General features: G+C 43.5%; 1 protein-coding gene across 1 annotated transcript in view; it reads left to right on the top strand.

Moving 5' to 3' along the window:
- Positions 1-10,384: 10,384 nt before the first annotated feature.
- Positions 10,385-14,839, top strand: part of BLMH (bleomycin hydrolase) — a 45,684-nt gene continuing 41,229 nt past the window's right edge. Inside the window, exons 1-2 of the mRNA XM_030295148.2 lie at positions 10,385-10,619; positions 10,932-11,129. Coding sequence (XP_030151008.1) covers positions 10,607-10,619; positions 10,932-11,129 — 211 coding nt within the window. The 5' untranslated portion in view covers positions 10,385-10,606. The remainder of the gene's footprint in view (positions 10,620-10,931; positions 11,130-14,839) is intronic.

A 14,839-nucleotide genomic window follows, 5' to 3' on the forward strand; every position in this document is an offset into this window, starting at 1 on the left:
CAGTGCTGCCTTCTGGATCCAGGTCACCATTCACCTTTTGCCTGAGCAAATTCTTGTCTCCTAACAGGTCTCCTGCTTATGTTCATGTCTCTCTTCAGTCCATAATTTACACTACAGCCAGAATAATCTTTTTAAGAAGAAATATTTCATATATACAAAAATACACAAAATTAGGTATAACCATAAAGTGAACAACCACCAGTTTAAAAAATAAAACACTGCCCATACCTTTGAAGTTGACTGTGTCTCTTTCCCAAAGGTAAACACCATCCTGAATGTGTTTAATTTTCTTTTTTTTTTTTTTTTTTTTTAAGATTTTATTTTAAGTAATCTCTACATCCAATGTGGGGCTTCAACTCACAACCAATCAAGAGTCACATGCTCTACCGACTGAGCCAGCCAGGCACCCATTCCCTTGTTTTTTTGTTTTTGTTTTTGTTTTTTAATTCTTGGAGCATCTGGCTGGCTCAGTCAGCAGAGCTTATAACTTTTGATCTCAGGGTAGTGAGTGCAAGCCCCACATTGGGCATGGAGCCTCCCTTAAAAAAGGGTGGGGGGGCACCTGGTGGCTTAGTCAGAAGAGCATGTCACTCTTAATCTTGGGATCTTGAGAGTTCAAGCCTCATGTTGGCTCTAGAGATTACGTAAATAAATAAAATTTAAAAAAAATTTCTTTTACCATGTAGGCATCTCTAAACAATACATTATTCAAATTTGCTTGTTTTTGAAATTTTAGAAAATAGTTGAATGCCATTTGCTTTGCAACTTGCTTTTTGCATTCAACATTATGTTTCTGAAATTCATCCATGTTGATTTTCACTTCTGTGTAATATTCCATTGTATGACTATGTCACAATTCATTTAAATTCTTGTTGATTCACTATTGGAATTCTTCCAGGTGCTATGCAATCACAAAAAATGCTCAGATAAACAGTTTTGACTATGACTTCCAGTGCACGTATGCAAGAATTTCTCCAGGGCAGGGCTGGCTGTCCAATACTACTTACCATGATGATGAAAATGTTCTATATCTATGCCACCCAATCTGGTTGCATGTGTAGCTACTGAGCACTTGGAATGTGACTACTACAATTGAGAAAGTGGATTTTTAATTTTTTTATTTTAATTAATTTAAAATTAAATAGCCACAAATGGCTAGTGGCTACCATACTGAACAGAGTAGCTTTAGAATATATACCCAAAGGCACGCCTGGGTGGTTCAGTCAGTTAAGTGTCTAACTTCGGCTCAGGTCATGATCTCTCAGCTTGTGAGTTCGAGCCCCGCATCAGGCTCTGTGCTGACAGCTCGGAGCCTGGAGCCTGCTTCGGCTTCTGTGTCTCCCTCTCTCTCTCTGCTCCTCCCCCGCTCACACTCTGTTTCTCTCTCTCTCTCTCAAAAAATAAATAAACATTTAAAAAAATTGGAATATACACCCAAGAATAAAGTTGCTGGATTATAGGGGCACCTGGATGGCTCGGTTGGTTGAATGTCCTATTCTTAATGTACACTCAGGTCATGATCTTGCCCCATGTTGGACTCTGGACTGACAGCTCGGACCCTGCTTGGGATTCTCTCTCACCCTTTTTCTCTGACCCACCCCCAACTTGCACTCTCTCTCCCTCTCAAAAAAAAAAAAAGAAGAAGAAGAACCATTAAAAAACAGTCGCTGGGGGCGCCTGGGTGGCTCAGTCGGTTGGGCAGCCGACTTCGGCTCAGGTCACGATCTCGTGGTCCGTGAGTTCGAGCCCCGCGTCAGGCTCTGGGCTGATGGCTCAGAGCCTGGAGCCTGCTTCCAATTCTGTGTCTCCCTCTCTCTCTGCCCCTCCCCTGTTCATTTTCTGTCTCTCTCTGTCTCAAAAATAAATAAAACGTTAAAAAAATATATTAAAAAAAAAACAGTCGCTGGGTTACAGGGTATGTGGGACTTCAATTTTACAAATATTAACAAATGTTTTCCAAAGTGGCAATATTAATTTATACTTCTACAAGCAGTATTTAAAGAATTATCAACAGTACTTTTTAATGTCTGCCTTTAAAATTTTTACCTGTCTGGGGTGCGTGGGTGGCTTAGTCGGTTGAGCATCGGACTCCGGCTCAGGTCATGATCTCCCTCCTGTTCTTGGCTTTGAGCCCTGCATCAGGCTCTGTGCTGACAGCTCGGAGCCTGGAGCCTGCTTCGGATTCTGTGTCTCCCTCTCTCTCTCTGCCCCTCTCACTCATGTTCTGTCTCTCAAAAATAAGTAAATATTAAAAAAAATTTCTTAAGTAAAATTTTTACCTGTGTAGATATTAAATGGCATCTTATCACAATTTTCTTTTGCATTTCCATCATGACTGTTTGCTAGTCATGCTTCTTTTTTTGTGAAGTGCCTGGTGAAATGCCACTATCCTTTGTAAAAAGCCTGTTTTGTACTGAGTTGTTTGTCTTTTTACTATTTATGTTTAGGAATTCTTTGTATATATTTAATTTTATTATTTTTTATTTTTTAAAGATTTTTTTTTAAGTAATCTCTATGCTCAACTTGGGGCTTACAACCTTGAGATCAAGAGGCACATGACCCACTGACGGAGCCAACCATGTGCCCTTCTTTGTATATACACATATATTTTTTGTTTTGTTTGTTTTGTTTATTTATTTTGAGAGAGAGAGAGAGAGAGAGAGAGAGAGAGAGCGCGCGCATCACCAGGGGATGTGGGGCTCAATCCCATGAACCGTGAAATCATGACCTGAGCTGAAATCAAGAGTTGGATGCTTAACCAACGGAGCCATCCAGGCGCCCCTGTGTATATTTTTAATACTATTTTTCCTAATAAAATATGTTACAAATATCTTCAGTGTATCCTTAACATAAACCAGGGGACGCCTGGGTGGCTCAGTCGGTTCAGCGACCGACTTCGGCTCAGGTCACGATCTCACAGTTGGTGAGTTTGAGCCCCCGCATCCATCTCTGCGTTGACAGCTCAAAACCTGGAGCCTGCTTCAGATTCTGTGTCTCCCTCTCTCTCTCTCTCTGTGTCCCTCCCCAACTTGTGCTCAGTCTCTCTCTCTCTCAAAAACAAACATTTAAAAAAAACCACAGGGGCGCCTGGATGGCTCAGTCAGTTGAGCGTCTGACTTCGGCTCAGGTCATGATCTCGCGGTTTGTGAGTTCGAGCTCCGCATCTGGCTCTGTGCTGACGGCTCGGAGCCTGGAGCCTGCTTCGGATTCTGTGTCTCCTTCTTTCTCTGCCCCTCCCCTGCTCGTGCTCTGTCTCTGTCTCTCTCTCAAAAATAAATAAAGATAAAAAAAACCCACATAAACAAGAACATGTCCCCTCACTCCTTTCCATCGCACTTAGAATAAAATCTAAACATCTTACTATGATGTAGTGAACATTGTGTTTGATGCCCAACAGCCATCCCACCCATCCTGCACTCAGGAGAAGCAATGATGTTTGGGGAATTAACTATTGCATGAGGATAGGCCTGACTGATGTAGGGGTAATTCCATTCCCCTAGCCAATGACTGTTTTGGGAACAGACATGTGACCTCATTGTGGACAATACAATTCAGGATGAAATCTGCTGGAAGCTTCTGGTGGTCTTAACTCTTAGAAGGAAGTGAATGAAGTTCCTAGAAGGAAGTGAAAAAAAGCCAGATTTTCCCCCCCACTAGACTTGAAGAAGGAACACAAGGGGAACAAGCCCAAGAATGGTAGTAACACTGTGGATGGCAGATCCTGGTGATGGAAAGAAGCTGGGTTCTTTATGACCTTGCTGGCCACTGCTTGTTTCCCTCCCGAGGCCCTTGCCCTTGCTTTCCCCTTTTCTTGCTATTTTTCCCCAGAGATCCTCCCATGGCCAGATCTTTACTGCCATTCAGTATTAGTCACTTCCTCGGAGGGGCTTTTTATGCTACTGCCATCTCTGACCAGTCACTATCAAGTCATGCTGTCTTATTTTCTTTATGTCACTGTTGGAATCATCTGCATTTGTTTATTCTCTCGCCCACTAGAATGTAAGCACCAGGAGGGCAGGAACTTTGTCTGTCTGGCTTTCCTGTGTATTTCTGTATCTAATACAGTGCCTGACACGTAATTTTTTGTTTTGTTTTGTTTTTTGTTTCTTACGTTTATTTATTTTGAGAGAGAGAGACAGAGAGAGACAGAGAATGCACAAGCAGGAGAGGGGCAGAGAGAGAGAGAGAGAGAGAGAGAGAGAGAGAGAGAGAGAATCCCAAGCAAGCTCTACACTCTGTCAATTAGGGGCTCAATCTCAGGATCACAAGATCATGACCTGAGTAGAAATCAAGAGTTGAACGCTTAACTGACTGAGCCACCCAGGTGCCCCACCTGACACATAGTATGTACTCAATGCATATTTTTTGCATTAATCAAAAAATAATGATTACTTTCATTTTTCATTTTCTCTACTAGATTGAAGCTCCTTGAGGTCAGGGACCAAGGTCTTGTCCATTTTTGTATTTCAAGTGCCTGGTACAGTTGCTGACAAACAGCAGATGTTCAACAAGCCATTGACTAAAAGAAAGAAAAAAGGAAAGGAAGAAAGGGAGGGGGAAATGAAATATTTGGGAGAAATAAAACACTAACCTATTGCCTTTATGGGCAATATCACTTGAAGATGATTTTCTCTCCTTACCACCTATGGGGGAATTTTGTGGATATAGTAATATCCCCATGAATAAAAGACACATCATCTTCCAAATGCTTCACAATATGAATATAAAGTCTTTTAAACCTTATTTCTTACCACCTATATATCTTCTCCCCCCACCCCCGTAGTTTAGTCTTGCCACACCAAATTCCAGTGCAGTTGAATTTTAGAGAAGGGATACATACCTGAAAACTTTACACAAAATTTAAAACATCTATAATTCAAGACTATTTAGCAAGACTATTTAGTGATAAATGTAAATTTATTGAAGGGAAGATACTATTTTACTAGCTAAAATGGCTCCGCCATGTGGCAATAGCATAAGTAGTTTCTGATTCACTGAGCCACCACCAGCTTTGAAAATATGCCATTTCTGACAAATGTTAAACATGTGAAGGCTTCACATTGCTTCAAATTTTGTGCGTACACTAAGGTGTTATTAATAGTTTATAATGGTGCCTGGGTGGCTCAGCAAGTTAAGCATCTGACTTCGGCTCAGGTCATGATCTTACGGTTCATGACTTCAAGTCCCACATCAGGAGAGCTTATGCCCCGCATTGGGTGAGCATGAGCCCTGCTTCAGGTGAGCTCAAGCCCCCTTTGGTGAGCCCTGCTTCTTTCTCTCTCTTCCTCCTCTCCCCACCCTCGCTCACTCGTGACCTCTCTCACTCTCTCTCTCTCAAAAAAAAAAAAAAAGGTTTATAATTGGGGTGCCTGGGAGGCTCAGTTGGTTAAGTGCCCAACTCTTGATTTCAGCTCAGGTCACGATCTCATGGTTCATGAGTTCAAGCTCTACATGGGGCTCTGCACTGACACTGGGGAGCCTGCTTGGAATTTTCTCTCTTTCTCTCTCTGCCCCTCCCCACCTGCTCTTTATCTCCCTTTCTCAAAATAAATAAAATAAACTTTAAAAAATAGTTTATGATGAACTACTTCAAATTTGTATAATTAAAATATTCGTAAAACTTGTCCAGACTTTCTTACTTTTCCTGAATCACACTCAAGCTCATTTGTGCCTCTTTGCCTTTGCATATGCTGGTTCCTCTACCTGTATATTCTGTGAATTGCTAGCACCCAGAACAGTGAGTGAGTTGCAGAAATGTCATATCCAGAAGTAGGAATAATATTGCTGATATATCGATGTCATTCTAGAACATTGGACAATGTTTCAAAAAAAAAAAAAAAGACATGATTTACAATTGATGTCAAATATGTCAAATCCTTAAAATCTGAATCTGAAGGAGGGGTAACAGGGTTGGATTAAGCCTACATGGGGTTTAGGAATAGTAGGGAAGATAGAAGTCCTGAAGTTGCCAGTTACCTGTACTCAGATGGGTTCATCTGGAGGAAAAGTGTAGTGAAGGGATATGGGCTTCTCTGGGCCCCCAAAAGTCCCAAGATCCAGTATCTGATCTTATCCAAAGCCTTATCCAAGTCAGCTCCTGCAGACTTTGCACATCTCAGGGAGGAAGGAATTTGGAGGTTATGGGTAGGGATGAGTATAGGAGAGAAGTAGTCTTCCCAAACTCCACCTAGGCCACCCGAAATCAGGGGATGAAAAACTCAAATATAAATAAATGTAATAAATGGAAATGAGTGAAACAAGAAAGCTCAATATAAAGAAAATTATATGGGGGATGCCTGGGTGGCTCAGTCAGTTGAGTGTCCAACTTCGGCTCGGGTCATGATCTCATAGTCCATGAGTTTGAGCCCCGCATCGGGCTCTGTGTTGACAGCTCAGGGCCTGGAGTCTGCTTCAGATTCTGTGTCTCCCTCTCTCTCTGCCCCTCCCCTGCTCATGCTCTGTCTCTCTCTCTGTCTCAAAAATAAATTAAAAAAAAAATTTAAAAAAAGAAAATTATGTGGGCCCCCTTAACTTGTTTTTTGTTTTTTTCACTTTTGATGGAGAAATGACTATTGTGGGGGAAAAGAACTTTTTTTGAAACAATATTTTCAAGAGAAGCCAGTAACCCAGATTTGTATACAAAATGTCCCAATCCTAAATATTGGCTCAACAATTTTAAAACACCATGTAGGCCAAACGATACATCTAGGAGCTGAATTTGGCCCAGCAGGACACCAATATGTGACATCTGAAGTTTACTGTCAGGTGTAATGAAATACCAGGAGGCTTTCTCCTTTTTTCTTAAATTTTTTAAATGTTTATTTAATTTTGAGAGAGAGAGAGAGACACTGAGCAGGACTGGGGAAGGGGCAGAGAGAGATGGAGACACAGAATCCGAAGCAGGCTCCAGGCTCTGAACTGCCAGCACAGAGCCCAATGTGGGATTCGAACTCACGAACTGCGAGATCATGACCTGAGCTGAAGTTGGCTGCCCAACCAACTGAGCCACCCAGGCACCCCAATACCAGGAGGCTTTCTGACCAAAGCAAACCTCAGTGTTAAGGCAACATTTATATGCAAAATATTTGTGTTAGATAATAATCCAGACTTCCATCCAACATAAAAACCTGGTCTTTTCCGCCAAAGTAGAAGCAGGTAACCGACACTTGTCAAAGACTGGTGGACAGTGCAGAAGGGGAACCCGGATGCAGAATTTGCTCAGAGACTTGTCCTGTTGGCTTTAACTGGGTACAGCCCATGGAAGCAACAGGCAGTAGGCACACCCGCAACAGCAGGTGATGCCACTTCACAGGGTTTATAAAGATTTCCTTTTCTAATATTGTGGACTTCATACTGGAATTGTTTCTAGTTGCTTCATTCCATGAGGTGTCACTGGGCCCAACAACATCTCTTCTGGATGGAGCTAGAGGGGGTAGATCCTAAGAATTGTATTTTTGGGGACATGTATGTCTTCCTGGCTAGGTCATTTGGGGTGAGCCCACTGGGAAGCCAGTTTTCTTCCACACCTCTTGTCTGTGCTCATATGGGGGCTGACTGTATGGGCGTGAGTTGCTGGGTGGAAAGCTGGCACTTAAGGGTGTCACCCTGACAATGTGGGCAGAGTAGGAGACCTGGCAAAGTGACGATAGGAATCTCTGAGCATGGGGTGGGGAAATGTAATTATTGGTATGAAAAGGGTGGCAGTAGCTGTAAAACTGGTCCCCTCCACCTACCCTGTTGATTCCATCACTCCTCTTTTTCTAGGCCCTTATCTTAGCAACTATACCCTTCTGGCATCTGGTTCCTGCCTTTCATCCTCCTGGTAGACATAAGTTTTCCTTTCCTCCCGAAGGAGCTTCCCTAACATTTCTTCCCTCTCAACTTACTGTAACGTGGCTTCTGCCTGCTGCACCCTTCCACTAAGCTGCCCTCTCTAAGGCTGCCCCTGATCCAATTGCCAAACTCTTCTGTAGCTTTCAGTCTTTTCACTGTCTTCTCCTTGCCTTCCTGGGATTCCAAGACGTAACACTCCAAGTCTCTTACCTCTGTCTGCTCTTTTCTGTCCTTTCCTGCTGGCTCCCCGGTCTTTAATCATTCCTGAAATGTTGCTGTTACTGGAGTTAATGGCACTTCCATATGGCTTCCTTGTAATGACCTGTAAAAGATGCAGCATGCTCTGATTGAAGACAGCCACGGGCCAGAGCGCGTGGCTTGGCAAGCAGAGCTTGGAAAACACCCTATAAAACCGCATGCTGCCACCCAGGGTACTATCCTCAGTCCTCATCCCTTCTTTGCTTTACTCTCTTTTCCTCTGCAACCTGTTGACTTTCATGGTTCCAAGACTTGCATGTCTTACTTAATCTCTAGACATCCTTTCATCTGCTTCCTGTATTTCTCTTCTTGGGGGTCCTGTGGGTGCCCCAAACTTGCCAAGGCCCAAACTGAATTCATTACCTGCTTACTTGCATACTCCCAAATACCTATTTTTCTGTACTCCCTCTCTTGGTTAATGACACCACGATCCAGTTTCTCGCTCAGCTGAAAACTTCCAGATTATCTGTGTCTCTTCCCTTTCCTCAATTTAAGGATCATTTTCTAAAGACACTACTGGAACAGTCTTCTAACTAGTTTCTCTATCTCCAGAATCTCTCCCCTCTAAGTCGCCCTCCTCAGTGCCGTTGGGTTTCTTTCTTTACACAGAATTGAGCACATCGTTCCTTTGTTTAAAAATCAATTTTGGCATCTAATTACTCATAGGTTAAACTACAGATGCTGGGGCATGGCATATAAACCCTTCATATCCTGACCAAAGCTACCTTTCCAGTTCTATACCTCGCCCCTGATCTCAAACCCTTCCTTGCTCTTAACCACATCAGACTCTGATGCAGTTTCTTCAACATGATTTTGCTGTGTGCCTTAATGCTCTGTGCCTTTGCTGCTGCCTTGCGTGCCCTTCCTCTTTTTTGCCTTATAAAATCCCATCCATTCTAAGATTATGCTCACCTGTCACCTCTTTTTTCAGGAGCTTCTGGCCCTAATTAACAGCTCTCTCATCACTGTTTCTGCAGTACTATTGGTATGCTACTATCGACTGTCTAAAAGTTATTTTGCATCTTCCCCACTACACTGTGAGTTTCTTAAGGGGAAGTTGAAGCTTTATTGGTCTCCATATCATCAGCAGCTTGCTTCGTGCCTGGTACCTTGTAGATAATGAATAAAATTTTGAGTTGAATTGGGCAAGATGCTTGGGCATCATTTTGTGAAAGTACTTTTTTCAGCATAATTTCCACCTGTTCCCTTTCTTCAGCCATCAGAAGAATCTCAAAACAGGATAGTCCATGGGCCCTTTTGGAGATAGTTAATATCCTATCCCCAAAATGTTAGCTAGGTCTCCGTAGGGACATAAGAGATTGTGCTTTCTCAAATGACTAGTATCTGAGTGTGGATTTTTCCAGATAATAGAATTCTGTAGAACCAGTGATGATTTTCAATATAGCTCCTAGAGTCCAGGTTCCACAATAGACTCTCAGTGTTCTCAGCAGCAGAGTCGGGATTTTCAGCGATAAGGCAGATATATTTGTATTTGCTTTATCATCTGTGGGTCGCATCCCAGTGGGTTTAGATTTCATAGCGCGAAAAACAATATTAAAGGGCATCACAATCTCAAAACCATGGAAAATCGCTGAGTTATCTTGAAAGCCTGCAGAGAGGAGGGGGGCAGTTCATTTGCAGTTTTGTAGAGGGCCTGGCAAAACAGTGTTGGTGCATAAGACTGACCTCAGTCATCCCCCTTAGTTAAGCCCACAGTACATGCTGGGCTAAGCAGGAAACACTCACTGACTCCACGAAGCCCAGAATAGATAGTTTTCTTTGAACGAGCAGATGTCTTATTTGTAGAACCGTGGTAGTAGCTTCTGAGTGGGTGGGAAAGAGCGTGGTTCCAAATTCCCCTCAAATACAAGAACTTGGTCCTGACTAGAATCCAAGCAACAAGTTGCCATCGAAAACGCAGTGAATGGTCAGCTAAGGATGCCTCCGGGTAGAGCCTTTGGGAACATTTTGTGTGTGTGTCTGCACGAGCCCACCCACCCTAAGCCCTGGGCTTAATGATGCGGCCCCTCAGCTCCGCCTTACTGCCTCGAGCGCCCTTTAGGCTTCCGGTAACGCTTAATGGGTCCATTCCCCAAGGCCAGAGTATTCGGGCTCCGGATCCAGCACGGAACGGCTGGGGCGCCCCGAGGGCTAGGAAGCGCGAGCCGGACGCGCTAGGGCGCCGGCGCCGCGTGGGCCGACCCCGGGCCGCGCGGAGGTGGGGCGGGGGCGCGAGCGGGATGGAGCTCGTCGGGAGCCCGCCCGGTCGTCCCTCCCCCGGGCGGGGCCTGCCCAGACGGCGCTGACTCAGCAACGCGAGGGGGAGTTTTGTCCCTCCGCGGACCCCGTTTCTCTGGGCTTCAGCCCTCCTCCGCCACCGGGCCGGTTCCCTCTTTCTGGCGTTCGGTGTGTGAGTGGCAGGTCCGGCAGCTGAGGCAGCGAGCCACAGTGTAACCCCGGCGTTCCCCTGAGAACCCCAAAACTACCGTTCCCCCAGCCGGGCGGTGTGGCCACCATGAACAACGCGGGTGAGGCGCCGCTCTTTCCCGCCGAGGCCCTGCCGGGGTCCTCTCGGGGGGGCTCAGCTGGGCCCCAGAGGCCCGGCGGCGGAGAGAACCGGGCCGGGGACCGGGGGCGATGGCGGGAATGGAGCGTTCTAGGCGGGCTGGAGCGGCCTTGGAGGGAGACAGCACTTGGAGGAGGTCGCCGGTAAGGGGCCTCTCCGCCGCAAGGGTCACCTCCGGCTGGTCTTCCGAAGTTAGAGCCAAGCTGTGGGAGCTCCGGATCAGCCCTCTTGAGCCCCCTTTTGATACTATCAATACCATTTGGTGTTCCAACAGGACTGAATTCGGAGAAGGTAGCTGCTCTGATTCAGAAACTGAACTCCGACCCTCAGTTCGTACTTGCCCAGAATGTTGGGACCACCCACGACCTGCTGGACATCTGCCTGAAGAGGGCCACGGTACAGGGTGCTCAGCATGTGTTCCAGCACGCTGTGACTCAGGAAGGCAAGCCAGTCACCAACCAAAAGAGCTCAGGTGAGGTCTCAAAACTCCTTGCACACTTTACTTAACCTTCCTGACAGTGCCCCATTTTGAGGTCTTAAGAATGGTACTGAGTAGAAGAAGTTTGCATTGAAAGAACTTGTAAATTTCCAGGGAACCGGCACAGGGAAAGGCAGGTCCAAGAACATTACCTTGTGACTTACTTTGGTCCTCTGTGGCTTGATGGTGTACTTGGCGTTGAGCATTAAAGTGACAAGTCATGTGTTTGAATGTAATTCACTGTATTCTGTCCTGAAGTTATGTGATTGTGGCCCAGTGTCTTGGAGATACATGTTTTTAGTACGAAACAGACCATGCAAAAATGTTCATGCTCTAGAAAACTCTCCAAAATGTTCTTGCCCTGAAGGCCATATACAAATGTATGGAGTGGAAAAGACACAGGTAATTGTATCAAAATATCATCAAGTGTTTAAATAGGCCAAAAGTTACAGTTTGAGCAAATGTGCTAATGGGCTCAATTTCCACCAATAGACGGGTTTGTAATACAGAAAAATACTCAGTTCTCCTGCCTTACTGGTCAAGAGCTCTTGTTTTGCTGTCTAGCATGATTGTTTGAAAAGCAGCAATGTGAAAGATTGGTTAACCAGGAATCTAAATAAGGAGGACATTCTTATGGCAGAACTGTACTAAAAGGACTTTTAAAAGTCTATCCATTTAAAAACTAGTCCCAGTCGGGCGTCTGGGGCTCAGTGAGTTAAGCGTCTTACGTCGGCTCAGGTCATGATCTCCCGGTTCACAAGTTTGAGCCCCGTGTCAGACTGTGCTGATAGCTCAGAGCCTGGAGCCTGCTTTGGATTCTGTGTCTCCCTCTCTCTCTGCCCCTTTGCACTCTGTCTCCCTCTCTCTCAAAAATAAACAAACATTTAAAAAATAAGTAAAAAATAAAAACTACTTCCAGTGTATTTTGACAGAAAGCAGATCAGTGCTTGGTGAGAGCCAGTTAGAACTCAAAGTGTATGTTTAACATGGATATATTTTCTTGTATGGAAATCATAACTCCGTGATTTTTAGATGTTAAGGCCATGACCTTGCCATAATTAATATTTTGCTATAGTAAGAAGTGCTTGGGATGCAAGTGATCCAGTTAGTAATGTCACAGTGGTCCTACACAGTTTAGATTGCAGTGACCTCTTAGAGAAAAGCCTGGAAATGTGCCTCTGGAATAGATCAAGTCATATATTTTATAGTATCACTTTTATTTACAAGAGCTACAAATAGCATATGAGCTATGTAGTTTTCACAGTAACAGTACATACGGGTTTTTTTTTTTACTGGGAAATAATACAGTATATATGAGAGAGGTGGCATACAGACAGACCCAAGGTAAAAATGAGCTAAGTAATTAGTGGTTTTTGAAAAATACTATAGTTGCTTATTTTTTTTCTTTTTTTAAAAAAATGTTTATTAGCGAGAGCATGAGTGAGCAGGGGAGGGACAGAGAGAGAATCCCAGGCAGGCTCTGTGCTGTCAGCACAAACTCAGACTCAGGGCTCAATCTCACAAACTGTGAGATCATGACCTGAGCTAAAATCAAGAGTCAGACGTCCAACTGAGCCACCCAGGTGCCCCTATTGTCATTTATTTTTAATTGTTTTTTCTTGTTACAAAATTATTGTTCTTCGATGTAGAATATTTGCAAAATACCAACAGGTACATATTTTTAAAGTCAGGTCTTTATTCTGTGTGTGTGTATATATGTGTGTGTGTGTGTGTGTGTGTGTGTGTGTGTGTGTGTGTGTGTGTTTAATATAGGTGGATACTTTACATATTGTTAGGTAACCTATCTACCTTTTTCATTTACCAATATAGCGGGAACATGCGTTTATAGCAGTAAAAAGATTACGCCCAGGAGTGCCTGGGTGGTTCAGTCAGTTAACCGTCCCATCTCTTTTTTTTTCTTTAATTTTTTTTAATGTTTATTTATTTATGAGAGAGAGAGAGAGAGAGAAAATGAGTGAGTGGGGGAGGGGCAGAGAGCGAGAAAGACAATCTGAATCTGAAGCAGGTTCCAGCCTCTGAGCTGTCAGCGCAAAGCCCAATGTGGGGCTTGAACTCATTAACCGTGAGATCATGACCTAAACTGAAGTCAGATGCTTAACTGAGCCACCCAGGCACTGCGAGTATCCGTCCAACTCTTGATTTCAGCTCAGGTCATGATGCCAGGGTTGTGGGATTGAGCCCTGCATCCGGCTCCACCCTGCGTATGGAGCCTTCTTAACATTCTGTCTCTCTCCCTCTGCCCCCTCCCCCTCTCACTTGTGTGCACTCACTCGCAAGCTCTCTCTCTCTCTCTCTCTCTCTCTCTCTTAAAAAAAAAAAAAAGTTATGCCAAATAAAGGTCAGGGGTTTTTCCCCCTGAATTTTCCTTTAGTAAAGAGAGTTACCTTATATTTGAGGCCTTACAGAGATCCTCATAATGAACACTTGTGGTTAATTTATTTTGAAGTAAAATACAATTTGGTAAGCACTTAACTCTGAAATGGCCTCAATCTGTGTTAGTTTGGGATGCGTGTAGAGATCATTTGATTGAATCAGTTTTTTAAAAATGCGAAAAATTTGAACATAATATATTCCTAGGATGTGACCTCACATGGAAGTGTTGGATATCATTGTAAATAGATCTTTTAAAGATCACTTAAATCATTAAGGAAATGGTGACATTGTAAAGTTTGTGATTATCTACTTACTGAACAAATGAGAAATGTGATTGTATAATTGATGCTGGCATACGGTTTTCAGGGATAGCATGAAGGATAGATTTAAAACATTGCTGTGACTCAAACATACTAGATGGAAGAAAGATGAAGTGTTCCATTGAAAGAGTACATCTAATGATGGCAAAAGCACTGATACCAAAATGCAAGTGAAGATATGAATCAATGTGAAAATGACATATGTGAAAGTGGAAGAAACAGTGTTTCTATGTCAATTTATTAAATATCTGTATATATTTAAATTACTAAATTAAATATTATAGGTGGACAGTTACTATTTCGTCTATATTTTTCAGTGTCTGTATGATCCAGTTAGCCAAACAACTTTTTCTTTTTTTCCTGAAGATTTTAAGTAATCTCTATACCCGACGTGGGGCTTAAACTCACAACTCTGAGATCAAGAGTTGCACACTCTACCAACTGAGCCAGTCAGGTGTCCCAACAACCTTTTTTTAATTTGGGAGAATGGGGATTGACTTATGTTAGGGTCACCTTATATTGAAGCATGCACTACGTGTTCCAGATTAAAGGGTAGGAACTTTTTGCGGCACCCAGGTGGCTCAGTTGGTTGAGCATCTGACTTCGGCCCAGGTCATGATCTCATGGTTCGTGGGTTTGAGCTCCACACTGACAACGTGTATCCTGGTAGAGCCTGCTTTGGATTCTCTGTCTCATTCTCTCTCTGCCCCCTGGTCACTCGTGTCCACGCACACGCCCTCTCTAGCACTTGCTCTCTCTTTCTCTCTCACAAAAATAAATAAAACATTAAAAAAAGGTAGGGACTTTTTAAAATTTTTGCCATATATTGCCAATTTGCTGTCAGATATTTTGTACCTGTTTAGGTCTATATCCAGAGTGTACAATAATGCTGTTTCCCAAATCCTTCTCAATATTGGGCATTAGTAATTAAAAAATAATGTATCCCAACTTAACAGGTATCTTATGATAAACTTCAAAAAATGTTTCTTT

Source organism: Lynx canadensis, chromosome E1 (assembly GCF_007474595.2).
Source record: "Lynx canadensis isolate LIC74 chromosome E1, mLynCan4.pri.v2, whole genome shotgun sequence".
Lineage (NCBI taxonomy): Eukaryota > Metazoa > Chordata > Mammalia > Carnivora > Felidae > Lynx > Lynx canadensis.